Source organism: Ctenopharyngodon idella, chromosome 8, assembly GCF_019924925.1.
Source record: "Ctenopharyngodon idella isolate HZGC_01 chromosome 8, HZGC01, whole genome shotgun sequence".
In the NCBI taxonomy this organism is placed as follows: domain Eukaryota; kingdom Metazoa; phylum Chordata; class Actinopteri; order Cypriniformes; family Xenocyprididae; genus Ctenopharyngodon; species Ctenopharyngodon idella.
The window spans coordinates 25,419,420-25,446,449 of record NC_067227.1 but is presented as its reverse complement, the minus strand read 5'-3'; the positions used below and the strand labels follow the sequence as shown (position 1 = coordinate 25,446,449).

General features: G+C 36.2%; 1 protein-coding gene across 2 annotated transcripts; it reads right to left on the bottom strand.

Annotated features, from left to right (window-relative positions):
- Window positions 1-510: 510 nt before the first annotated feature.
- On the bottom strand, window positions 511-27,030 carry ttc39a (tetratricopeptide repeat domain 39A). Of its 2 annotated transcripts, XM_051904279.1 has the most exons (20): window positions 26,673-27,030; window positions 25,126-25,176; window positions 24,884-24,934; window positions 15,955-16,059; window positions 13,477-13,608; window positions 9,683-9,726; window positions 9,390-9,457; window positions 9,212-9,276; window positions 8,393-8,492; window positions 8,179-8,244; window positions 7,686-7,794; window positions 7,479-7,546; window positions 7,177-7,236; window positions 6,901-7,062; window positions 6,419-6,510; window positions 6,004-6,124; window positions 4,430-4,541; window positions 4,031-4,145; window positions 2,853-2,969; window positions 511-1,501 (listed from the first exon to the last, which is right to left on the bottom strand). In XM_051904279.1, exons 1-20 carry the CDS (start codon window positions 26,711-26,713, stop codon window positions 1,384-1,386), a joined length of 1,797 nt encoding a protein of 598 aa, XP_051760239.1. In that variant the 5' UTR covers window positions 26,714-27,030; the 3' UTR covers window positions 511-1,383. The 2 variants fall into 2 exon arrangements, with proteins under 2 accessions (XP_051760239.1, XP_051760240.1); XM_051904280.1 differs by lacking the exons at window positions 24,884-24,934; window positions 25,126-25,176; window positions 26,673-27,030 and adding an exon at window positions 22,098-22,482.

The following is a 27,030-nucleotide window of genomic DNA, read 5'->3' as shown; positions in this document are numbered from 1 at the left end:
GTTTTCCACACTTAAAACATGGCATGTTGAACAACATGAGCTGATGATTGTTTTTGCTTAATGTAAATTTAACTTTGGTAGAACTGGATTTCATAAAACAGGCACTATAAAGATTACATTGCAGAAGAACAAAAATCCATCCATAGAAACTATTAAAACTAATCTGGGATAAATCAATATACAACACAAAACTAAACTGCGGCTGTGTTTAGTTGGTTGAACGTCACACTATGGGGAAAAGCTCTATGAAGTAGCATTCATTCAACAAAGTACAAACATGAACAAAGTGCAATCCTCTGTCCTGAACCAGCTCAAATTTTTTTCTCCTCATAGTGTAAGGCTGTAGTGGTTGTCAATGCATCCCTCACGCTGGCTGGAGCTGGCATGCCAGCCTGTCTTGCATGTATCTAAAAGACTTGTTTGTTTGAGCTCAAGTACGATCTGGACCAAGTCCACATGAAGGAGACTGCCTTTCTAAAAGACACATTCAGCTGCCCACTTAAAACGGGACATTTTGAAAGGCGCCATCATAGTGAATAAATACTAAAAAAGAAATAGCTAACTAAACCCACAAAACTTCCAGTTTACATTCTAATAGTAATTTTCTGCTGTTTTGAAGATGCTTGTTTTCTCTCTTTTGTTAAACACATTGCTAAAACAGACTAATTATGTACACAGAAAGACAATGATAATGTTATATAAAAAAAAAAAAAAAAAAAAAGATTAGAACAGGAATCCTGTCCGTGAGATTTGACAAGGCCACAGTACTCTAACCAAAGAGTAACCCATGATATCGAACCTTACGTTCATCATATTACCTCTGGACAATAGGTTTATTTTATAACCTATTTAAACTCCAAAGATTAAAAGTAAACTAATATTTGTGCACATGCTTTAAATCCAAATAAAACGGTTAGCTGTAAGGCACAGCCATGTCTAGGCTACTGATGTCACAGGGTGACCAATATTGGAGACAATTACCAACAAGAGTTCTGAAAGCAGCCATAAATGATTGAGCGATGGCTTTACTTGAGTTCACAATGTTCTTAGCCTGATGTGCCAGTATAATACTATTGGACTGGCATAACTTGTATATCTTGTATTATATTAATATTATTATTATTATTATTATTATTAATGGTACATTTAAAATGCTAGCAAGATGTTATTTATATGACATCATAACAGCATGATGTAATTTCTGTGTCTTGACTGCACTGCCTCACAAAACATATTCATGCAGCTGTTGTCCATTTACTGTATAATCTATGTGTGCAATCGGGTCTGATTGCTCATGTGCTCCTTTAGTTCTCCTCTTGGCATATGGCAACCCACATCAAGCCTGATCATGGCTTTCTGTGAACCCTGCGATGACGTCAAACGTTAAGGGCTGGAGGGTGAGCAGTGGTCTCCGTTCACAGCTGTGCCTCGTGCCTTATGTAGTGCTGCCTGGATCCGGAAGTGTGTCCGTGATTCCATGGAATAGTTCTTGTAATTTTGCCTGGCAAAGAAATCATGGTTAATAGTGTATATCATAAAATACACATCAGATGAAAGTGTATATAATAAAATACACATGAAATGAAAATGAGTGTTTCATGGTGGAATAATATATATACATAAACACACAGTCTCCTGGGCAAAAACAAATGGGCTAAACACTAAGCTTTTAATTGTCTTAACCACAAATTATTGGTCATTTAGCCAAATTTAAGGAAATGCACTACTTAAAAAGCCATAGCTGTCTCAAAAAAAAAAAAAAAAATCAAAGACAGAATGAAGTTTTTAGCAGAATATGGGAAGTTGTGTGGGGTGATGAATCGCAATGTGTCTGCAGTGTCCTCGAAAATCTGGTGAGAAATATAATAATAAATGCATCTCTACCACAGTGAAGCATGGAGGAAGAGGTGTCATTGTGTGGGTAGCCTTTTTAGCTGCTGGTATTGGTGAGCTACTTCACTGTGAAAAGTCATTTAATGCTTTACATGAGAATATTGCAGAATGGATTGCTTCCCACAAGTGAAAAGTTGTTATGAACAGATGAGATCAATAAGACAATGCTCCTGCACAAACTGCAAAGACAGCCAGGAAGTGGCTTGAGAACAAGTCCATCAGGCTCATGTTTTGGCCTGGTCAGAGTTGGGAGACATTTTTCAACTACTCATAAACTGTTTGAAGCCATTAACATTGAGTGGAACAACACTGACTCTTCTGCAAGTTGGGGAAGATTATACCGTGCTAAGTAACTTTATCTACAATTCCCTAACCAGTGATTTGTGATTAAAATGCTTAAGAACATTAAAAGAAAAATAAATATTTTGCCATTTTTGGCTTGGCCCTTTTTTTGCCCAGGAGTGTATATTTTCTGATATACAATTTTGCTTGATTATTTTTTTACTTTTACTTTATTTTACAATTTTGACTGGTTTATTAAAAAATATTTTTCTCCGAGATTTGAATTTGAAGGTTTTATTTCACAAGGCAACATTCACAGCAATGTACCAATGAGCTGTTATCTGTAAATAATTGAATTTAATAATTTCTACTTTCTAACACTATATAGGAGTGTTAATTTCTTGATTTTAAATTAAATTACACATTGAAAATTATTAACACTAAAAATGATACAATAAAATAAATTATTAAATATTATAATAGCAAGGTGAAAAGGTATAAACATTATTTGTTTTCAGCAGTTGGTATATTTTCCATATTGAACAAAGCCATGAATTGATCTGTCTTTCAGACTGTAAAGATAAAACACAACCCCCTCCCCCCACCCATTCACACATATTGTACATTGTTGTTTTATAGGAAGCCTATAAAACAGTCACTGTCAGGGCTGAACTTACTTGGCTGTCTCCAGAAGTTTGATGGCCTCCTCTATTCTGCCCTCCTCCAAACACAGTAAACCATGTTCCAGAAGAGCATTGGGCACCAGGTAGTGGTCATATTTAATCTGACTCTCACTGTGCAAGTATAAACATTAGCAGACAGAAAGAAAGAGAGCATTTACAGTAACCATTTTTACAAATGTTTAATCTTTTTCTCTATTATTTGTGACTTTCTGGAGATTTAAGTGCCCCTATTATGCCTTTTCATGGAGTGTGTAATATAGCTGTTTGTGAATATAAAAGATCTACAAAGTTTTAAAGATCAAAGTGCACGACAAATAAAGTTATAGTCTCCTAAAAGAAAGAATCAATTCTGCTGAAACGAGTCGTCCAGTCTTACTTCCGTACATAGGTTTGTGACAAATTTGCATAATTCTAGCCTGTGGTCTTCATTGGCTGTCCGTGAACGACGTTTACTTTGGCCCACCCTCAAACACTGTAGTTGTAGCTGAGAAGCAACATGTTGTGTTGTCAACATGTTGAAAAGACACTGTTTTCTATGCTGAAAATCCACTTTGCATGCACTTGCAAAGGATGTGGACCCATGCTGGAATTGATATGGTAAAACCGACGACGCCATTGTTACTGTTCATGCATACAAGTGCTGAGGAAGCCTACAGAGCTGAAATTCAAATACAGTAATGGGTGTTTGGTTTCTGACATGCGCTGTGAGCAGTAGACCAGTTACAACAGACTGGGCCATCTGACCAATCAGAGCAGAGGAAGGTCTCGGAAAGGAGGGGTTTAGAGAGGCTTGAATCATTTATCGAGCCGTTTCAGACACTGTGAGAAAAGAGCTGATGCTTCTATGTATATTATGAGAAAAGTGTTTTTTGACCTTGGATGCATGTAAACCTATTGTAGGAGACCTCCAAAACAAAATTAGGAATGTTTAAAATAGCATAATAGGGGCACTTTAAAACATATCACATTTTTAATTCTGTGCTGTGGAATCACAGAACACGTCATTTTACCAGTCAGACTCTTTCATCTTGATATTACTGGATGTTTAAAATAAGTCTGTAGAGTCAATACCAGAAAATAGCCCATGTCTACATATGTCTTCACATGGGAAACCACAAACACTTCTCTTCATATTAATGTGATTTGTTGTGAAGCAAAAGAGCAAGACTGACTTGCAGAGGACGAGGGTGAAGTAATGTTCAGCTTCCTCCTTGAAACCCAAGTGTTTGAGACAGAGCCCCTTAAGCAGACTAACCACACACTGGTCATCTGTGGTGAACTCAGTCCCTGAGGGCAAACACACAGAGACATTTATGTTACAGAAAAAGTGTCTGTTGATCTTTTTTTTTTTTTTTTTTTTGTTACTTTTTGATACACATGGTCATTATGAATTGTGGTTGTATGGCAAGTGCTGTGTAATCATCTTTCAATTTTTTTTTAACTGTCCCTGCTCAAAAATATCATTTGGAATGACATGAGGGAATAAATAATTACATAATTTCTTGGTGAACTATTATTCTAAAAGTGGACAACAGCATAAGCAGTATTGCATTGCTTGGAGGGGTTTTTACTTGGATACTGCTCGAGCATCTGCTGGGCCTCGTCCAGAGTCTTCAGCATGCCCTCTGTCAGGTCTTTGTGCTTCCCAATCACAGTGTAGCCATTCCAAATGTACATCATCTCCTGTTGTGTAAACATACCCACACATTGAGTGAGAATCTAAGACTGCAGGTGCTTCCCTTTGTTTATTTTATAGTGGGATTACACAGGTCAGGATGGTCTAATTCCTTACTCTGTTAATTAAAGGGCTGTTCACACAGGACATCTTACACTTAAAAATAGCAAAACGGAACACAATAGAATAGAACAGGAAGCATGTTTATAGATGCAGTACACCATTGCCAGTGTACATGATCAGACTCAACACATCTGAATGGTGATCTCAACCTTTTTGACTTCAATGCCACCCCCATTGTCAACAACAATATTTGAAGCCAATATTAGAGCTTGGCATAACTAGAAACATGTTTATTTGTTTATTTGAAAATAATCTAATAAGAAGAAATATCTTGACTTTAGCTTATTTTCATGCTTGTTTTGTCTTATTTCAAAGGTATAGTATGACACAAAGGTATAGGTATAGTGTAACTTTTTTTGTTCAAAATTAAATGAGTCAATACATCATCAATCCTTCTTCCAAAACATGTTTTTGTCTTACTTGATTCACTATGGTAAGCCCATATATGGTACATTATATGGTAATATAAGTGTTTATATTTTAGCCCTAGCGAGTTGGTTTCACAGGAAATTGCGTACATATGTCACTCGCCTGTGAGAATAAATAGAGAAAAGTTGCTCTGGCTACTTTTGACGAGTGTATGGTGTGGGAGTGGCATTAGTTATTTGTCATAACGAGTGAGAAAGGCTGATATGGAGCACATGAAATCTCAAACCTCCGGGGAATCACCCGTTTTAAAAAAAAATGCAGAACAGAGGAGAGTCTGCTGGCAAAAAGAGAACACAACAGAGCTCATAATAAAATGAGAATCAACATTGGCTTGGCTTTTCAGAGATGGCGAGAACTGAGGGATTTGAAATGTTGTAAAAGCGATGCAGAGATGGCGTTTTTTTATTACTCAACAGGTGAGTAAGGTATTTTATTGAACAGATGTAGCTCTCTAACAGAGTTCACTGTAAAGCATTATCTATTGTGAAGGGTCATTTCATTATGGTTGTTGTAGCACTATGTATTATCAAGGAAGTACCGTGTCTATTAATAGGTATAGTTACAGTAATGTAGCTTGATGTAGCTAGTCAGCTTGATATCCATTCCATCTAAACTGGTTATATCTTTTAAGCCTAGTACTGAATGTTTTATGAGCAGTAGGATAGCCATATTCATTCGCATAGTCACACAGAGCCGAAGCACAAGCAAAATAATGCATGCAGTTTTTGTTTTTTTAAGTCATCTTTAAGGCAACTAGTGGGCCCTGACCTGGTTAAGAACCACTGCTTTACGCAGTGAGACACAACACATTGGTCAAAGATGCAAGAACGCATCCTGTGTGAGCTATGTAAATAAGACACTTGCAGACAGTATCAAACAAATACAGACAATAGAGGCTGTATAATGCTGAGTACTGACCAATGGAGGTGCAGGAAGAGGAATGGCGTTATCTGTATTATAGCGTCGAGCTTTTCTGATGGCAAACTTCTCTGTGGGCAATGACTTCCCAGCTATTTTCTGCTTCAGACTGGGAACTTGCCTGAAAAGTGCAAAACAGATAACAGTTTGTATTATACAGTAAAATACATACATATATAATGTCAGTTTATTGTGGATGGGCTACATCAAAAATAAGGTCATTTTGCAATGCTTGCTTGAACTGAATGATGTAACAGTACAGGCTGTATATACAGTAGATAATGAGCTTTTTCTTATCTGATAATTATGTTATCCGATTTTTATTTAATCATGTGATTACATCCACTTATGAACAAAAGTGCACAGACGCAAACATATACATACAGGCTCACACACACTATTCCCTTGCCATTACCTAAACAAAGCCACCTCATTCTCCCCGAACGGCTGGCATTCCTCACGACTCAGCATGCTGAGGTAAGCACCTTTCATATACGCATATGTGGCCTGAAAAAAAAAGTGTGTGTAAGAGGAAAAAAAAGAGCAATGAGTTCCAAACTGCACAGTAAACACAATCATCCCGGCGGGAGATTAATTGTCCTCAGCCTCCATTCATGTTATATCAGCAGAGCTTTTTCTAAAGCAAAATCTTCAATTTTATTAAATAAAATACGTTTGATATACATATATACATGTATTTGAAATTTATTCCATTTTAATTCAATTTCCACTTTCTTTTATTCGTATTTAAATTCTACATGATGTTTTCTAATTCAAATTTATTACATTTAAAAAGAGATTATCCATTCAATTTTGAATGGCACACAGATCAAGCAACCTCTTCACAGTCAAATATCTGTTCAGTGCACCAGCCAACTGTATAGTTTAGGGCTTCACCTTAGACCAGGTGTTCTCTTTGCTGAGCAGGTCTGCGTAGAAGTAGGCCATCTTCCAGTGCCTCTTATAAGTGAAACACCACATCAGTTCCCAGTAACACATGTGATGGAACTGCTTCCATTGCTGCTGAGCTTCACAGCACTCCTCGAAACGCTTGATAGCCTGCAGGACAAGAACATGCATATGAACACATGCACACAGGCAATAGAAACAAAATATAAATTATAAATTATAAACTCTACTTTTATGTATTGCATAAGAGTAGCAATCACTTACAGCATCCAGATTTCCTTTGATTACCTCTATTCGACCAGCGAAGAACAGGAAAATGGACCCCTGACCAAAACACAGAAGTTCATTCTCTACTATTTCATAACAGAGGCTGTGTAGGTGCTCATCATATAACATAATTAAAACAGTTTTTTTTTACTGTCAATAGAGACATGAATGTTTTTCAGCTGCAGTTTGCACTAGTTGCAAAATATGTTAAAGTTTTTGTTCTGTTCTGTTTAGTGTGTTTGGCTTTTTCACTGGAAAATCTGTTGTTTTTAAAAATGGTGGTCAAGTACAGTAAGTACCTTCGGATACTTTTTTAGATAAGGCTGCAGCAGTTTTTCTGCATCGTCCACATCTCCCTCTCCAGTGCCTAAAGGACACACACATATACACAAGGTGACACAGAATAACACAGTGTTACTTCTGATATGCTACATATGATTTGAACATGTGATTCAATTCCTCCTTATAATGAGGAATGAAGCAAAAATAAAGCAATTTTCTCTTACCCAGAATGAAGCTCATGAAAGTGTGGTAGCAAAGCAACAACATATTACACAGAAAAGACCTAAACGTGTGCTCAGAGGAGCCCTCCTGGAGCTGCTGAAGACCAAACTCCTATAACACACACAGAATAAACAAGTAATTAGAATAAACAAACATGTTTAAGACAGACATACCACACAGGAAATCATCCACATTAGTGTGCTTCACTACATTTAAACAAAAAAACTGGTAACCTAAAATGGTAACATTTAAGGTTTTACTGAAGTCAAGAATATTATTTAATATCGCTGAATCAACTTAAATACATTAATTTATACTAACAAAACTAGTGCTAACAATTTCAGGTTCCCACTTTTTATAGAGTATAAAACACCTTGAAAGACTTTATTGCTAAGACAGTCAGAAAAAAAAAAAAAACAAGCTCCGATTAAATTTCATTTGTACACGCCAAACGTGAGCAGAGCCAAACTAAGCTTAGTACTACACAATACTCACTTTGTTACCAGAGAAGCCCACAAATTCCAACAACCTGAGAGTCCGAGTTGGCAACAATGACAGCATCTGGGAGAAATACAGGTGAGAGGTTGAGAAAACAGCCTTGTCCTCAATAAACTCAATGCTAAGATTCATAAACGGTCATGGTTTGATTTAACAATAGGATGCCTTTTAAGGCTAAGACACAAGAAAACATATGACATAACGCACTCACCAGGTTAAAGGCCCCGACCCCAAGCTTAACGCCTCCTTCAAAATGACCATGATTGTCACCGTGAACATAACCTGAGGACTTCAGGACTGTATGTAACTCCCTTTCAACACAAACACATATAAATAGACATACAGATATACTTATGTAAGTATATAAATGAAAACACACACAAAACCAGTTCTTCAGATTAAGAATTAAGCAAATTACATCATAGGCCTGACATGAAATATTGAAACTCTATTTTATTATATATATATATATATATATATATATAAAAGTAATACAACAATTATATATAATAATATGTAATAAAAATAATGAAAATAAAATAGCATTTAATAATAATAACTAATAAAAATAATATTTAATATTTAAGTTCAATAATTCAGGTGCAATAAAAGCTCATACATATTAAACGAGAGGGAAAAAGGAATAAGTTTTATATCACAGGTCAGTGTTAATTTGGTATTGATATTTATATAACATTATAGTATTTATTAATATTTTGAATGTGCTTTTACTTTTATATTTTCAGTTTTAATTTTAGTTTAAGTTTTAGTAATTTTGTTATGTGCTGTTTATATTTTTATTAGCATTAGTATTTTTCATATTTCTATTTAGCTTCAATTTATTTTTGTTTGCAGTAATTGCAGTACTTAAACTAAGGTTTTCATCTAATACTTATATTTTATTTTATTTCAACTTCATTTGAATTACCAAAAAATTTATATATATATATATATATATATATATATATATATATATATATATATATATATACATAGTTTTAGCTAACAACAACACTGCAGCAGGTCTTACTTGTATATTTGATAGCTGTTTCTCACTTTCATTCCTCCCTTTATGAAGCTGATCATATTTTCATCCTGAAAGAAACAGTAAGCAACTTTATGCACAATATTATGTTTCATAATTACTAACAACAGGGTGAAGTAGATTTAATATCAACAATAAAAGGTAATCAACCTCTGGGACAGACCTGCAGGAAAGTGAGTGCTGCCCTCTGGAGGAGGCATTCGGCATAGCACACTTCAGCGTGGAGCTCCTCTGGAGAGGACACAAATGAAAATACGCTTTCAGACTATCTACGCATGGTGGGAGTATGTCACACTACCTTTTCAAAAAACAGCCACATGACATGGTCACCATGGTTTGAGCAAGTGATTGCATGAAGAGTATTATAGTGGCAACAAGTAAAGTATGATTTATTTCTTTACTGATACATCCTTATTGCAATTAATCATTTATTAATATATTTACACAGGCACCCACCTTCTGTGAAGTTTTTGCTGTTGAAGGAAGACTTTTTACGGTATCTGTAATGACAAACACATCCTTATCAGTCCTGTTCTGAAACAATGATCCATCAGTAGTGGTTACTATTGGAGGTCAGCCTTGCGTTCTCTGTTACAGTCCTGGTGTGTGAAAGCTGGTCCCAATACAGCAGACAAACTTGCACTTGGCCCAATAGTCAAAGCATGGCTTGATTCATAGTATCCCTCAGGCCATATAAATAGAGCAGTTGGATTGGATCTTAGGAGGACACAATATCTGTCTGGTTTCTGTCTGAGTAATCCAACTCCCCTCTGAGGGATAAACATGAATTATTCTGAGTCAGTTTGGATTCTATTAAATTTACACACAAAAAAAGATATGCAAATGAATGCTGGGGGGCTAAGATAAGTAGGCTATGTACACCCTACAGAGTTTTGTGAGTGACAACCATATTTAAATGCAGGAACACTACTGGTCTGTGTGTTTATGGAATACAGAAGTCACTCTGAATCACTCAAGTGACAGCCACGGCAATGTAAATAAACTACATGCTGTTAACAGTTTAGCCACTCAGCACCAGAATGATCAGGCACTAAAAAAAGTTTCTATCAAGAGGACATTTAAATCATGAACAATTCTCCCCACTATGCAAAAAAAGGGAAAAAAAGAAAAGAAAAAGTATTTCACATATTGTGCCCCTTTCTTATTCACATTCTCTTGCATAAATGCTTCTGTATATAGATTATTTTGTACATACATACATATTTACTCTATCTTGTCTATTGTGTACATACATTATTTGTCTGTTTTTTATTAAATGCAGCCATGTTAAACATAAGAGGCTTATTTTTTTAAAAAACATTAGAAAAATCTTAATTATTCCAAACTTTAGACAGTATATATAATATATTTTTTTATTCACTTCTTTTTTCCTGTGTACTGTAAGCTTCACCAAAACAAATTCCTGTGTGTAAGCATACTTGGAAATAAATCTGATTCTAATTTTTATTCTGCTTGGTTAGTTTCTAATATTTGCACCTAAAGATGTATTTTTATCTGGAAAGGAATAACAGAAACACTAGTTTGTTTATGCTCTTTAAACTGCTGCTTTTAAAGGGGTAATTGATTATGATTTCACTTTTTTAACTTCAGTTAGTGTGTAATGTTGCTGTTTGAGCATAAACAACATTTGCAAAGATAAGATGCTCAAAGTTCAATGCAAAGGGAGATATTTTCTTTTACAAAAATCACTTTTTGGGAACTACAACGAGCTTCTTCCCGGGTTGGTGCCATCACAAACCCCAAAATTTACATAAACCCCGGCCCCAAGAACACACAACAAAGGGGGTGAGGCCATGTTGGGCTGCTTCAGAGAAGAGGAAGAGTTGTTGTAGTAGAGTTGTTTGAGGGTCAATTCAACGCTGGATTTTCACAAAAGATTAACATGAGGGCACATGCTAGTCGATGAATCAACTCCACAGCAACTAGGGATGTGCCTGAAGCCGAATACCATATTCGGAAAGGAAATGACGTGTACTACGGAGCCCCTAAAGGGAAAACACATGAGATGGAAGGAAAAAATATATTTCTTTCTATATATATGCTTTCTCTCACAATTATATAGTTGGGTAATTATAATGTAAATAATTTGCCAGCATCAGGAAGCTGCTGTTAATATGCGGAGTATTGAAATCGCTTTTGAATGCGCGCGCTTTTACTTTCACTTTCGAGATTCACAATAACACGTGCTGTGTGTATACTAGGGAGCATCAGCTACTTATTACACATTTCACAAGATTAGATATTTGTCAGTGACGCTTAGGAACTGCAAACCATTCACCATTGTCCTATCAGCCATCTCTCCTTACTCTCTTTAGGTGGTAAGTGAAATCTGTTGTACTACAAAGTAACAGGCTCCTGCTAGCAAACAACTAACCATGTCCCTTTCGGGGCGCCGTAGATTGCGTTTTTTTTTTCCGTGCCTTTCCGAATACGGATTTAGTATTCGGGCACACCCCTAACAGCAACTACATAAATTTATCCAATAACCGTTCAGAAATGTCCAGTTGCATTCTAAAAGTTGTAACTTCTTCCTCAGTCTCTCCATCAGTGTCCGACTCCGGTTTGAACAATGTAAGGCTGAAAATCGTTACTGACAATTGTCATTTTGGCTGTGTGAGATTCTCCAGCTTTGTTGTCGTTGAGCAACTGAAGCGCGAGCTGTTAAAGCTCCACCCTCTTCTGGAAAGGGGGCCAGGAGCAGCAGCTCATTTGCATATAAAGGGACTCACAAAAATGGTGTGTTTTTGTTCACATCCCAATTCCCTTCTTTCTTGCCCTTCAGGTATATATACAGGTGGATTTACATTAGGGAATGTGAATGAATGACACTGACATTAGGTTTTATTGAGTATATAGCAATAGTACTTTAAATACCTGATCTATATTATTAGACCAGTTAAGATCAATGTAGCGAGGTATATATAGCATGTATTGTGACAGAACTGGTTTACTATCCTGCATACGTGGCAGCTATTATGACTAGACAGTGTAATTGATGTGCGAAACGTTGACAAGCAGCTGTGGGATCAGCTGATCAGTGCTACAGGGTATGGGTGATGTGGCAGAGTCACAGAGGGTGTATGAGTTGCCTGGAAACAACAGCGTACACCAGATTGTCACACCCCTCTAACACAGTGTGTCGTGGATCTCTGAAATTCCTCTGCCATCTGGGATGTCGTAATAGCCCTAGACCTGCAGCATTCTGGGATTACGTCACTAATACATATGTGACATAACCGTGAGGAACCTGAAAATAGTGTATAGATGCTAATAGTAGTGTCTGGGCTCTGAAATAGAATACAAGCCCAATGTAGACACCACCCTGCTAACTCTGTGTTATGAATATAGCAACATTTTCATTCATATATATATATATATATATATATATATATATATACACACATATATATATATATATATATATATATATATATAGTTAGTTCTAGCTCTCGAATCTGATTGTCTGAGAGGCCTTTTCAAGCCATGCAATGTTCTACTAATATCACAAGGAAACCGTTTCATAATTTGTATCACTCTGCTTGTTTCTGCCAGATCTATACTGGCAGCATTTCTCACAGCGAGCGTCAACGGCGGAGGAACAAACTCACTATAATTTTACAAATACTACTGTTATTGTGCCATGGAATGTATTTTTAAGAGTTTTTAGGAGAGAATGTAGTTGTTTAGACCTCAAATATGAGATTTATATATAAACATAGCACTTATTTGAAAATTTGCTTTAATGTTTTCGGAGATGTAAGCTCCAGGCCGTCAGTGGCCATTCAGTGCTCACGGACCCCCCGAGAACAGCTTTATCTCGGCCAGTCCTTTGGGAATTTGCCGCTGGCTCTTATGTAGATATATTTATATGAAATATAATTTGTTTTGGGTATATCAAACAGACAATCTTTGGTCTCATTAATCTATTACTTGTTCCAGAGCAAAATGATTTGGCTAAGGGCAAAGTTAAGTTTCATAACTTTATATTTTTATTTAACTTAAATCCTGTACTAACTAGAGCACTGCTTTAGTACTTTTGACTGATTTTTTTGCTTGTTTATTTCCTATTGTACAAACTTCTTATACTTTTATAATTTACAATTATATTATTGTTCACTAAATAATATTTTTATTTTATATAAATAATATGCCGTATTTGGTATTGTGAAATAAACAGTGTTAAACAGTAGTGTATATACAAAGAGAGAGAGAGAGATAGGATAACACACCGTTGACACACAGCCTGTGCCTCTTTCATTGTGTTTCCTGCAGTCAAGATGTCCTCTGGTTCAAAGGTCATCATGGCCTGCATTTCCAGTATAGTGGCATATGTAAGCGCGTGGTACATGCTGTCTTTATTCCTGTCAAAGAACACAAAGGAAGATGCTGCATTAGATCTATATATAGAACAATGGAAAGGGTGGCGTGACTTAGTGACGGTAAAAGAAAATTCACCTCTGAAACACTCAATAACATCATCAATAACAAGAATGAGACATGGAAATGAGAGAAGGTGTTTGTGTATCCTGACAATCCTTAAGAACATGAAACTAATACTAATGACAATATGAAAAACAACCAGAGAAATAGTCAAAATAAAAAAGTGGATGCACCCCAATGCAGTATTCCGTTTATTTTACTTTTCACTATAATGTCTGTAATTTAATTCAAAAATGTCAAAAAAAGTGTTTCAATTAACATTCATTTTTATGCACATTGCGACTTTTGATATATTCTAGGCAGCAATTCAACTCAATTTAGTGACTTTCTAGAGTGCATTTTCAGTTCTTTCAGGATAAGGATAGAATGTGACACTACTAGTCCAACATTCTTGAGTAGAGTGATGTCTGAATAAACAGGTTTACCACTCTTTTCTTTGCAGAGGAGGAATTGGAATAATGTTGATGTGACAAGTACAGGACTGTAGAATATTTTACATTCTCTAACCAAACAATACATTTCTATACCAATGTACTAATATTTTGGACAAGCTTTCTGACTCTGCATACTGCAGAACATATAGATAATATATCATGAAGGCAATACACATAATGAATACTAAACAAATACCTCTCCAACTATTTATATGGCAAACTTTCTGTCATGGAACAGGATAAGACAATACTGAGAAAATACTGCAAAAGCTATGAGACCAAATAAATCCAAACACTTTGTATGAATATCAGGATTTGAAATTGAGTTTGAGCTGTTGTCGTTTCTACAGTTTCTGTTTTCCTAAGGAACAAACAAACACTGGCCTACACTCCTGACCAGTGTGTAATCATTATTATCCTGTCAAAGTCAAAACACTGCACCAAGTCAGAATGGAGAATGGATTGAAGTTATGTTCACATTCATTTTATGGTGGCTTTATAGTGGTTGGAGAGCTAGATAAAAAAAAAAAATAGTCCACTGCTGAGAGTATTAGAGATGATCTTTCTGGCTACACTCACACAGAGTTGTTTTCCAACTTTGAACCTGTACAGACATGGACTCTGATAATTTTGCTTTTGAGTCAAACATTTCTTCACCTCTTTTTCTGCTTTTGTTTGCAACTTACTTTCCCTCTCACACGTGTACATTTCATTAGCTCTGTGCATGTAAAGGCCCTGCCCTGCTGGCTGGAATGGGGTGGGACGTGACTAAAACAAACCTATTAAGTAAATCACAAAACTGTGACTTCACTATTTGCAAGTTCAAACAGTGAGCAGCAGAAGGTTCAGTGAGATCCTCTGATTTTTCAAATCAATGCCTTGCTGATCAGTGTATCTATGTTTATGTATTTTGCAAGTTTGAATGGTACACATGAATGTGCCAAACTGATATCTGACCTGACAGATGACTTGACCTGAAAATGTAAAACAAAACTATTTACCAGCAGGGCCTCTGGCAAGTAAACACAAAGTTGATTGGCAGTTTGTCAACTTTATAAGGAACTACAATATAATACATGATTTAAAGTAAATTTTAAGAATGATATTCCAACCCTCAATGATTTTTAATATAATAATCATGAGCACCAAAAAAAAACCCCCCACCATTGCCAGGTGTGGCTTAAAGTTTTTTTGGACCCTGAATGCACCTCAACAAAAGTGGAGGGACCCAGGGGAAAAAGATGGAAAGATGCCAAAGATTACAAAATGGACTGAATAATTATATAGTTTATAATACACAAAAGCACACACCCATCCACAGCTGTGAGTGGTGAGGAGGGGAGAAATGCGAGATGCTCTAGTCTAAGACGCAGCATACTCATGAAAACAGGGTGTGGAGTGAGGAAAAGAAAAGATCTTGAGGTGAATCTCAAGAGAGCTGAACGGATTCAGTAGGTTTTGGGTTATATGAGATTTACCTGAGAAACACCCAATGATTTACTTTGGCTAAAGACTCATCTCACAAAACGATGTACAGGAACAACTCAATGTAAATTAATAGATGCACTTGCATACTTGCTTAATGCATAAAACCAGGTTAAACACTACATAAGAATCAAAAGGGATTAGGAACTGTGATTCAAACTGATTATGAAACCGTACAAATCCACGGCTTCTCTGCCGCACACCCATACACACAAGAAGCACCTAAAATAAATAATAAAGCTTTTGTGTTCTGCTAAAGTCAGACGAATGATCCAAACCCAGAACCTCTCCCACCTCCATAATCATTACAGATCACACAAAAATGATGAAATACACAGGTGGTTTTACCTGCTCCTAAGTCTGGTCAGAGCCTCGTCGAATTCATTTCGCAGGAACTGATCCAGTGCCTCCATGCAGTCTTGAAGAGCCACTGACAGGTCAGATCTCTCTGACCTAAAACAGATACAGAAAGGAAGAAAAAGAAAAATCTGATCATAAACAAATGCTACTTTACAAAACCTCAGTCAATGCAATTAAATTAATATATAAATAAATAAACTTTTCTCCTGGTTAAGACTAAGTACACACAAAGGATGCCATTTGGGACAGGGACATTTTACTCTGAGGCAACACAACAGCTTGTGAATCGACTCAAGGAAGTAGTGATCAGGTGTCATCTTGGACAGAAAGCTCAGGCTCACGCAGCAGGTATTTCTGAGCATCTGCAGAAAATCTCACACTGCCCCCAAAAAGCCTGTTTCGTGTGAGTGTGAAGTCACAGACCTCTGCTGCAGAGAATCCCCCCAGAGCCTCTCAATTTAGATACAAGAGCAGTGAGTTGGATGTCACCTTCAAACACACTGAGGCACAGGTGGGTTAGTGAGTGTGTGTAGTGTCAACTGAAAAAACACTGTGAACGTGACTTATAATGAGAAGAGGAGTGTGTAGAGAAAGTCTGCTCATCTATGAATTTATGCATAAACAAAATATATTGATGGAGAGTTCAAAGAGTAGCTATGCTTCCTTCAACCTATAATTTTGCGAATTCTGTGATATCAAATTATTAAAAAAAAAAAATACTGGATGGAAATGGTGCAAGATGTGCATTATTTATAATAAAAACATATGATAGGATAACGTGCATAGGCTACAATGGAAACACATTTACCGAATAAATAAATAAATCCCTCAGTGCGCAACAGAAAAAACTTTATGTGACTTTGCCTCAACAGAGGATGTGATTGGATAACTAGACTAAATAGTGGACAAATTTCATTGCACAGCATGTCAAATGTTGGTTTGGTCATTCTGAAGTGCCTGAGCCAAAGTCTGTCATCAAAATGGTTGGGTATAATGACCCAGAAAACACGATTGCGTTCCCAAACACCTGGCAAGTGCCTCTGAACTCAAGATAACATGACAGCGTTTATTGCGTTTCGTCTGCGCGCTCTGAGAAGCAAGTCATTTATGATGATTAAAAAAAGAGTCACAGTGGCTTCCCTGATTGTAGCTACTTCAAGTTTTATTATACATTTTGTGCCAGTTTCCCAGGAATTGACAATTTTGTTCTCTTGAACACATGGGATGGAAACTGTGCTTTATTCGCAAATGTTTTATGCAATATTCCAATTCTCCACATACGTTAAATTCACAACTTTGGAAGGAAACAAAGCTAGTGTGTGTCTACATATTGCAGGTAGGCTACAGTAACATCTGTAAGACATTACTGTAACTCAGACCTGCCAACTCACTTTACCCATAAATAATGTACAGTAACAACAATTAAGATGATAATTTCAGACTGAATACTCAAACAGTAGTTTAATGAGGAGTAAAAATTGATTTCACATTTGATTTAAACTATCATTTGTTCATTAAGGGGCTTCATACATTAATGATAAAATCAATGCATTGTACTGTAAAGATGTCTTCAATGTGTTTTAAAGCATATTTGCATCCATTTAATTTATTTTGACTTGATTTTCTCCATTAGTAATTCAATTCACAGTCAAATGACTTACACATTTCAGGCAGCAATGAAACTTAAGCTTTTTTTTTTTTTTTTTTTCCTCAGTGTTGCTCACATTATGCTCACATAAGCTCATAAGTCTATATAAACATTGATTTATAAATTCCAGTAATTGCATGTGCTAATTAAATGCAGTTGTGGGTTTGCAGGCACACTAATAGACAAGAAGAGGGCTGAGAGCAAAAGAACAAGACCGTAGAGCTCTTACAGCTCACAAAAACACTCTGGAGTTTTGCAATTAAACAGTTAAAGGAGCAGGTTTTTTCCTTCTCTTTATGGAGAATTAATGAAGCACATTCTCAATGGATCAGATTCCTGGCATTCACCCTGTCAGTCATTATTATAAGCAGCAGCATTCATTGGTGATGCAATAAAGTTCAACATTTATGCCTCTTCAAAAAAGTGATTTACGACTCATTAAACACGGTTTTACAAATGTTGTAATGAATATGAATTTTTAAAAATATGTTCAAATGATGTAGACTCACATGAGACGAAGACTCCAGTCATATCATGGCCTAGTAAGAGTTTTGTTACACAGAACAGGGTGCCTCATGGAGGCTTCCATCATGTGCCATGTCGAAATCACATGACTAAACACAGAATCATAGCTGAGTGCGACCAGCACATTTGTACAATGGCAATTACCTGAGCTGTAAACTACTTACTACACTGTGATGGCACTAAAAGAACACAAACAGTCCCAAACCCTTCTACCAACTATTCTGAGACAGAGAAAAATATAATATAAAAAATATATATTAATTTCATGCCCTGCATAAAAGATCTACTGGTCAAATATTTACAATAATGTAATCATATGCATGTTATTTATATGATACACCAATAGAAAGCATATATTTCAGCAATCAGCATTTCTAATAAACACAATCATCGTTTATGAGCGCACAAGATCAGTTCCACTGTTCCTTCAGACACATGATGAGAAAGCAAATGTCACAGAGATGATCAAGATCAAAGCCCATTGTATCTCTGTATAAGGGACACATTCTTCAAATTACAGCACCATTTAAAATTAATTTCTAAATTGAGTTGAAATTAGTAATGGTCCTGACCTCGGCCTGCTAAGATTACAGCACACATCCTAATCTAATGAAATCCAACAACTTCTTATAGTTCTTCCACCCTGAAACAGTCTGCTCAAAATAACCATTCACAGAGCATTTCTGTGAGTGGACAAATGAACTGGAAATGGAGAGTATGTAAAAAAGACAATGGCTTTGGGCCTTTCTCCACTGAGACAAATCAAATCAATAAGTATGACTAAATGAGCAGCACGTCTTTGCATTCCAAAGGACAGCCCGCACAGAGACGCTCTTTATGCGATCTGCACGCCCAATAGCAGTGCGACTGATGGCTCGAGCTACTGTCAGACCTATAGAAGGAGAGATCGCGGGACTCTCCACCTCCTGACGCTTGGAGGATGACTTTAAAGGGATAGTTCACCCAAAAATTAAAATTCTGTCATCATTTACTAACCCTCAGGTTGTTCCAAACCTGTATAAATTTCTTTGTTCTGTTGAACACAAAGGAATATATTTTGAAGAATGTGGGAAACTGATTAATTCTGGGGCACCATTGACTTCCATAGTATTTTTTTTCCTACTATGGAAGTCAATGGTGCCCCAAAGCGGCCTGGTTACAAACTTCCTTCAAAATATCTTCCTTTGTGTACAGCAGAGCAAAGAAATTTATACAGGTTTGGAACAACTTGAGGGCAAGTGAATGATGACATCATTTTCATTTTTGGGTGAACTATCCCTTTAATACTGTTGACTCCTGCTGCTAATGAAGCATGGCTTCCTGCTCAAACAATCTCAAACATCCACAGCATGAAATAATCTGTGGAAGTTTTAAATAGGGTGATATATATTAAACAAAAGCTGGTCGTCTTGTGGTTTATTGTAACTTAAAAGCCACAGTGCTAATTCCCTTTTTAAATGGGGATCTACATTATACATCAGCACCACTGCTAAAGATAAGAATTCTATATTGGATATTTAATTGTGCATGCTCTTTTCCCTTAATTTCACATTTAGAGTAGCTTTTCTGTAATTTAATAGTCACATTAAAGTGGTTTAAAAAGCACTCTTAAATGTAATCTTTAGAAAAAAGATTCATACTCTACATTATACTAACGTGATGTCTAAGTTCGCTTTTAAAAATGACAGATTTCAGATTTTATGCTTTATTTTTCATTTTTAGACAAAATACTATAGAATTTTAATACTGTCCATTTATAGGTGATTGGTCACATCAAAATAATTATTAGTTCGTCTTTAACTGCAAAAAAAAAAAAGAAAAAAAAAGAAAACATGTATATATTCTAGTTTGATGAGTATATTATTTTTTGCACTTTATTAATATGCATCAACATAGTGATGCAGTTGGAGATGAACCGATATTCAGATATTCCTGCCCGATAATTATTTTCATATTATAGTCAATAACCAATAAATGACTAATATTAAAAATACTACGGTTACCACACTTCAAGACACTGTTCAGATGTTATATTTCAAGACATTTGTCAGTTTATTGTCCTTAAAACACTCTTGTGTGTGGGACTAATTTCTTACGCATCTCATCCCAAGCCTCCGTTGCTAATTCCAAAATGTAATTTCAGAACTAGTAACAGAGGCTTGAGCCATTGATAGCAGAATAATACAGTTATTAACGCAGTTGAGAGACAGAGAGAGAGAGAGAGAGAGAGAGAGAAAGAGAGAGAATAAGCATATGTGAATTGCCTACCCGAGTCTGTGTGTCTCTCACGGCAGCAGTGTCTCTACTAATAGCGAAACTGTAAGTTTATCTATCTCAAGAACTGCACAGTTATTACCTCGCTGGTGAAAAATGTCATGTAGCTTTCGTCAGAGCAATACGTTTCTATGCGAGTGTGTGTCCGTACCATATGTGTGTGAGTTTGAGTGAGAGAGAGAGTGCGGGAGTATGCACTTTCAGGACATAATAAAACGTATTTTGTGGCAAAAACCATGACAATAATTTGTCGTTTTTATCCTATTGTTTACTGTATTTATTTGCTCGGTCGGTGTCGTTGTGGGTTTTGTTTCTTTTGCGGTTGTAGGCTGTAAGGACCTATTGAAATAACTGAAATCATTTGGCAAAGTGATATGGAACTGTAATGCAGCCAAGACCTGCTAGAACTACTGTAGCCGTGCGTTTCCTTGAAAATAATTGCACACCTTAGAACATTCGCTGACCAATCAGATTGGAGCATTCAACAGCCCAGTGGCATATACATAACCACATACATTCAAACAGCACTGGCCCTGTTTACACCTATTTTTGGTGCTGTATGATGCCCAAAACATGTAACTGTACTTAACTCATCCAGTGAGTAAAAGGGCTGGCAAAATCATTCTGGACCCCTCACATCCAGGCCACTTTCTCTTTGATCTGTTTCCATCTGGTCGGCACTACAGAGCACTGAGCACCAGAACAGCCAGGCACAAGAAAAGTTTCTTTCCTCAGGTCATCTACCTCATGAACAGATAAATGGCCCCACTGGGCAATAAACATGTACAATACATAATACTATTTATACTTACATTTATTTAGCACACATTTATTTTGTATATAACCCATCTGTACATATATTGTTTGTGTATATTGTGGAAGCTTCTGTCACAAAGACAAATTCCTTGTATGTGTAAATTCCTTGTATGTATTCCTTGGCAATAAAGCTCTTTCAGATTCTGATTCTGCTAAAAAGGGTCTTACACAGCAGAATACATTTTACTGGGCCAAAAAAAGTCAAATCAACCCTCATATTTTCTGAAGTAAAACTAAATTACAGTCAGTAACAATCAGCTTTTTGCATTTCTCACCCTCGCAAGGCAGAACAGAGTGAATTTCTTCCCTGATGCTGATAAGTGATATTGGAGCAGGATGATTTGAATAAAGAACTGCGCATGCTACAGTGAGCCAGGCTAGCAAAAGGAAGTGGTCTGTGATTTGTCCAGAAGCTATGACAGAGGTAAATTTAACCTTTGCTCTCCGTGTACCATCTGTATAGTGCTCGACAAACTAATTGTGCTGACACTAAGCGATTCTCAAAAGCTGATGCCGCCTGAGAGTTAATTGACTACTGATGATGATCATCACCGGAATGATTGGAAACAAACAAGCTGACTGTAAAACACACACACAAACATATGCTCAGTGCTAAGAGACTAACACTCCCACAACAATTATAAAAAGCTGCGCTCTACACTTTAACAAATGAATTCTACAACACAAGCAGCTCTGAAAGCAAGGGCATCCAAAACAATTACCTGTCTAATATTTCCAAACCTTCCCTGTTTTTCTGGTTATGCAGCCTGTAAAAGCATTCTCATGTTAAGAACACTTAAATAGTCTTCAATCACTGCTAAACAAACATTCACACAATAATACGCTGGCAGCTGTGTGCTGTTCTTACCCGTTTGACAGCGTTTCTGCCTCTCTTGACATTTTCATCTGGTACAGTGAGATCGAGGAGTGCAGTACAGCGAGAGAAGAAGGAGGAATAAAAGGAGAGATAAGAGTCGCAGGGTAATTCACAGTGTGTATGAGAACAGGCCTTCGTACTGGCTCCTGTCAGCAGAGCAGCAGCTTCCCTCTGGCAACAGCACACACACACACATTCACACACACACACACACACACACTCAAGCTGCAGAGAGGACAGCGGGAAAGAACGCAGAGCTTAATGAGATTGGGATGACTATCACACAGAGAGAATATTCTCATTGCTTCTTTCTCGCTGTCTCCCCGCCTTCGCACACGCACACACGCCACTTCAGCCTCCTCCTCTTCTCAGTATCACCCTCATGCTATACACTAAACCCTGGCCTCTGATTGGTCAATGATACAATGGAGGCAGTTCCAATTTTTTAAGTATCCACCTAGCAAATCCCTCCCAAAGTGGACATCATGCTTTTGCAGTCAAGTGACAATCTGAACTCCACAGCAGTCAATAACACTCAACACAATGGCAGGCCTGTAAATCAGTGCTCAACAGTGGAGATCATGAGACACAGAAGACAGCTGCAAACCGCAGAATCAGCACAAGGAAGTAACATAGACTGTGGCGTGTTGAGAAAGAAAGCATATAGAAAGGAAGAATGGAAGTAGAAATGCTTCTCTTTTGCATATTCTGGAGCTACATGACAAAGCAGATTGGCTGATGGCACCACATCCTGAGCTGTGATGCCAAAGGGAGGAAGACAAGAAAATAATTCAAATACATATAGCCACAAAAGCCAGCACAGGAAAAATATTTACTGTAAAATAAATATTTGCTGCTTGAAAATAAATGTTGCTTGCAAAATAATAATAATAAAATAAAATACACTACTGTAAGTTTTTGAATGCAAATGTTTTTGAAAGCGGTCTCTTATGCTCACCAAGGCTGCATTTATTTGATCAAAAATACAGTAAAAATGTAATATTGTGAAATATTATTACAACTTAAATAAATTTGGTAACACTTTATTTTAGGGTCTTTTAACAAGTTGCTTATTAGCATGCATATTACTAGAATATTGGCTATTTAAAAGTACTTATTAAGCACATACTAATGTTAGTTAGTTAGTTAGATACTTTTTAGATACTAAATTTACAATTTCCAGCAGTATACACAACTGATACAGCATACAGAAATACTAAAAAAATAAAAAAAAAAAAAAATAAAATAAAAAAATAATAATAATAATAAATAAAAATTAAAAAATAAAATCCTGTGCAAATAAAATTTTATGCTACCTCATGTACAATGTATAATTCAGCGGTCTATATATATGCCTTATTCTGCATGACCTTATTCTACATTCTTAATCCTACCCAATATCTAAACTTAACAACTAACTTACTAACTATTAATAAGCAGTAAATTATGCGTTTATTAAGGGAAAAGTCATAGTTACTAGTTTATATGTGTTCCCTATACTAAAGTGTCACCATAAATTTTTCTATTCATCCATTACTCCAGTCTTCAGTGTCACATCCTTCAGAAATCATTTTAATATGCTGACTTGATGCTCAAGAAACATTTCTTATTATTATCAATGTTGAAAACAGCTGCTTAATATTTTTGTGGAAATAATGATAATTTTTTTTTTAGGATTCTCTGAAAAATGGAATTTTTAAAAAAATAAAATTTATTTGAAATAGAAATATATTGCAACACTATAAATGCCTGTGATGACTTTAGATCAATTTAATGCGTCCTTGCTGAATAAAAATATAAAAAATATTAATTTAAAATATTTAATTAAATATATTACACACACACACACACACAAACACCAAGCTAGGAGTTTCCAAGCAGAGCTGATGTAATGCTTTGGCACAGCTGCACTTGCACTTAAAAAAAAAAAATTAAAAAATAAAACAAAACACACACGGACATAAAAAAAAGTACTAAACGACTCATAAATCCTGAATTATGAACGGTCCTTGAGCAGCAGTTGCTAACGTGCTCTGATGTAGGGAGACATGATGATTTGCAAACCCGCAGGACATAAATCAGTAACTTACAACCAATTTTCTCTGATGCTACTTTTTTTTACATTTATGAAGAAAATGCAAATGGAGTTTGTCCATGCAAAAGGTTTTATCACATTGTTTTTGATCACAGACTCTTCTTATCTTCTTATCTGCACCTAGAGTAGTAATGCTGGTGCGGTACGCATTTTCAGCTCTTGATTAGAGTAATGGTTACTGTACTGTAACTTGCATGACCGGGTCATTACATTGAGATCATCCATTAAGAAAATGATAATTAGCCTCCTGTTGTGATGGAGCTTCATTTTGTGTCGCTGATGTAGAAGCCATCTGGAGTGAACCTTTGAATAATACATGTGCAGGATGATAGAAACATGTCCTTTCTGAGAACAATCGTTAAATCTCTCTAACGAGATGTTACCTCCATAGTTTGACTATCACTATTTTTTAGTCATATGACTAAAAAATTATTTATATTCATATGCTCTGTATCAATTACTGCTTCTCCTATAATTAAACACACATGCATTGCAATGCATTGTGGGAAGTAACATGATAATACCATCTTACCTGATGCGCCACAAAGGCTAATCTGGGTACTGCTATTCATGCTCACTTATGCATGAACAACCAAGTTTCTAAATTGCTCTTCTTTACAAAACATGACCACAGCAGAGCAAAGTGCAAGTTTGAAAAAGAAATGTGGAGGTGAAATCCTACCCATAATCAGTAATGACAGGGTCCAGCCCATCTTTCTCTATGATAGGTGACCTAAAAAAAAAAAAAAAAAGGAAGCAATCTTATAGACAGTTACTGCCACAAACTTCTCATATGACATTCTTTATCAGTTAACAGAGTGTGGGAGCGTAAATGTGTTTCAATCCTTAATTAATTGTTGTTAATGTCAAAGACAACAGATTTTGTGTGGAAACATGGGTTGATTTAAAGCGTGACACACTCACTGGGATGGAGACGTGGGGCTGTCCAGCGACTCTTCAGTTTTGAGTGGATCCCTAAAAGTAGATGAAAGCATATGAACATCTTTTATTCTTCATCAATGAGCCATTATTGACTCAGCTTCCTGAACACAAAAAAAATATCTTGGGAAAAACTCTCAAGATCATATTTCATCAGCTTTAAAGCTGTTTCCTTAAACATGATACCCAGTGCCTCAGTCATTATTTTATTAAGACAACCTTATGTGTGCATATTACATAAACAGCATTGTATTTGCTGTTAGACAGGAAATAGACTGAAATAAATGATTCCCCATTGAACAGCTATACAAATAGTTATATTTTAGAAATTCATAAAAAGAAATCAGTGATTATTTGATTTAGCAAAATTTATGTTTTTTTTAAAAAGAACATGTAACAAGTAATGGTGTGACAGGAACCTCAATTCCTCTGTCATAAAGTAATAAACAGTTAAGCATTAACAGACAGAAGCAAGCAGCATCTGTGATGTCATTGCTTTTTTTAAATGGGAGAGGTGGGGTTATACCATTAAAGAACAGGTACCAACCAATCAGCTTGCTCCAAATCTCATCCATGCTATGACATCAACTGGTACATTGTTGTTGACATTAGGCCTTTTGATTAACCTGACAGTCTGTCCCTTACTGCATTGTTGTGGTTCACATTACCTTGCAACATACTACTAATACATTTTTTATATTAATTAGAAAATGGTTAATATTCTAATAAGCCTCTAATGTCTGTTTTTCCTTTAGTGACATTATATTTCTTATTGAGAATCATGGCAAATGAATTTTAATTAACTGCAGTGTAACCTAAATGTAGTGGTCTTAGTTATGGTTCTTAAAGCTACAAGTGTTACAGTACAGTTTTAATACTGAGGATCCCCCAGCTGACAGAGTGTGGTGGGCGGAGTTTAAAAACTCCCTGTTTTAAGTAATAAGCCTGTAATACAGAAGAAACTGTCTATCAATGAACGTTTCATGCTATAGCAGACACTGGGCTAATTCACAATAACAGCAATAAGAAAAGCAAATTCCTTCACTACATAGATTATGTAAGAGTTAATTAATTGATTAAATGGCTAAAATTAGATTGCACTTACTTTATATGATCTAGAATGTGTTTTTCACCTGTAAAAACAACTATTGGGTACCACTTTACTTTCATAAACATACACATTATCGGTTAATGTACATTAGAAATGCCTTAGATACGTTGATGTCTTGCCTATATATTTTCGTATTTGAATATACATCAATGATTAAATCGTTAAGATTTAGTATGATTTACTATAAAGTGTTGCTAAATATTCCTAACTTTTTTTAAACTATAAATGCCATTTGTACTGTGAAAGTTATCTGTGATTTAAGGAGGTAGTGATTTGATTCAAATCTACCCACCACCTGAAACCATAACACTGAAGTTCGCAATTCTCAGTTCGGTAGTCTCGTTTATGCATATCATCTTCCTGTATCTGCCGTACTGCTTTTCTCTCCACCTGACCAAAATGTGAAAGATGGCAAACTTACTTTTTGTCGTCATTCCTCTTGTTGCGTCTCCAGAAACTCATTCCAAAGAGGAAGAGAAGATTGTAAATCCAGTAAGACAGTAGAGAGTGTGATAGTCACTACCTGGACATTCGTTACCTGTCCTAGCCTACCACAGGTGATCTCTGAACTTCTGTTTGAGATGTAACAGCGGCCGTGTGTTTCTATACTTGCTTTTTTCAACATGTGAGGCAGACAGGGAGGTGTAGAGAAACCCATTTCCACAAATAAAGAGATCCTTTGCGAAAGCGGCTGGAATGCTGTGCTGCAACTCTTGCCTGGTCTTAAAGTCCTCCAGGTTTACCATTCACAGAGTATGTGGTAGTTTGCGAATTTATTT

Coding starts and splice junctions, on each gene's coding strand:
- ttc39a (XM_051904279.1), bottom strand. CDS start 26,713: ATGAGTTTCTGGAGACGCAACAAGAGGAATGACGACAAAAA. Junction 9,727..13,476: donor GCACAGGCTGTGTGTCAACG/GTGTGTTATCCT, acceptor TTGTCATTACAG/ATACCGTAAAAAGTCTTCCT. Junction 6,125..6,418: donor AATGAGGTGGCTTTGTTTAG/GTAATGGCAAGG, acceptor TGCACTTTTCAG/GCAAGTTCCCAGTCTGAAGC.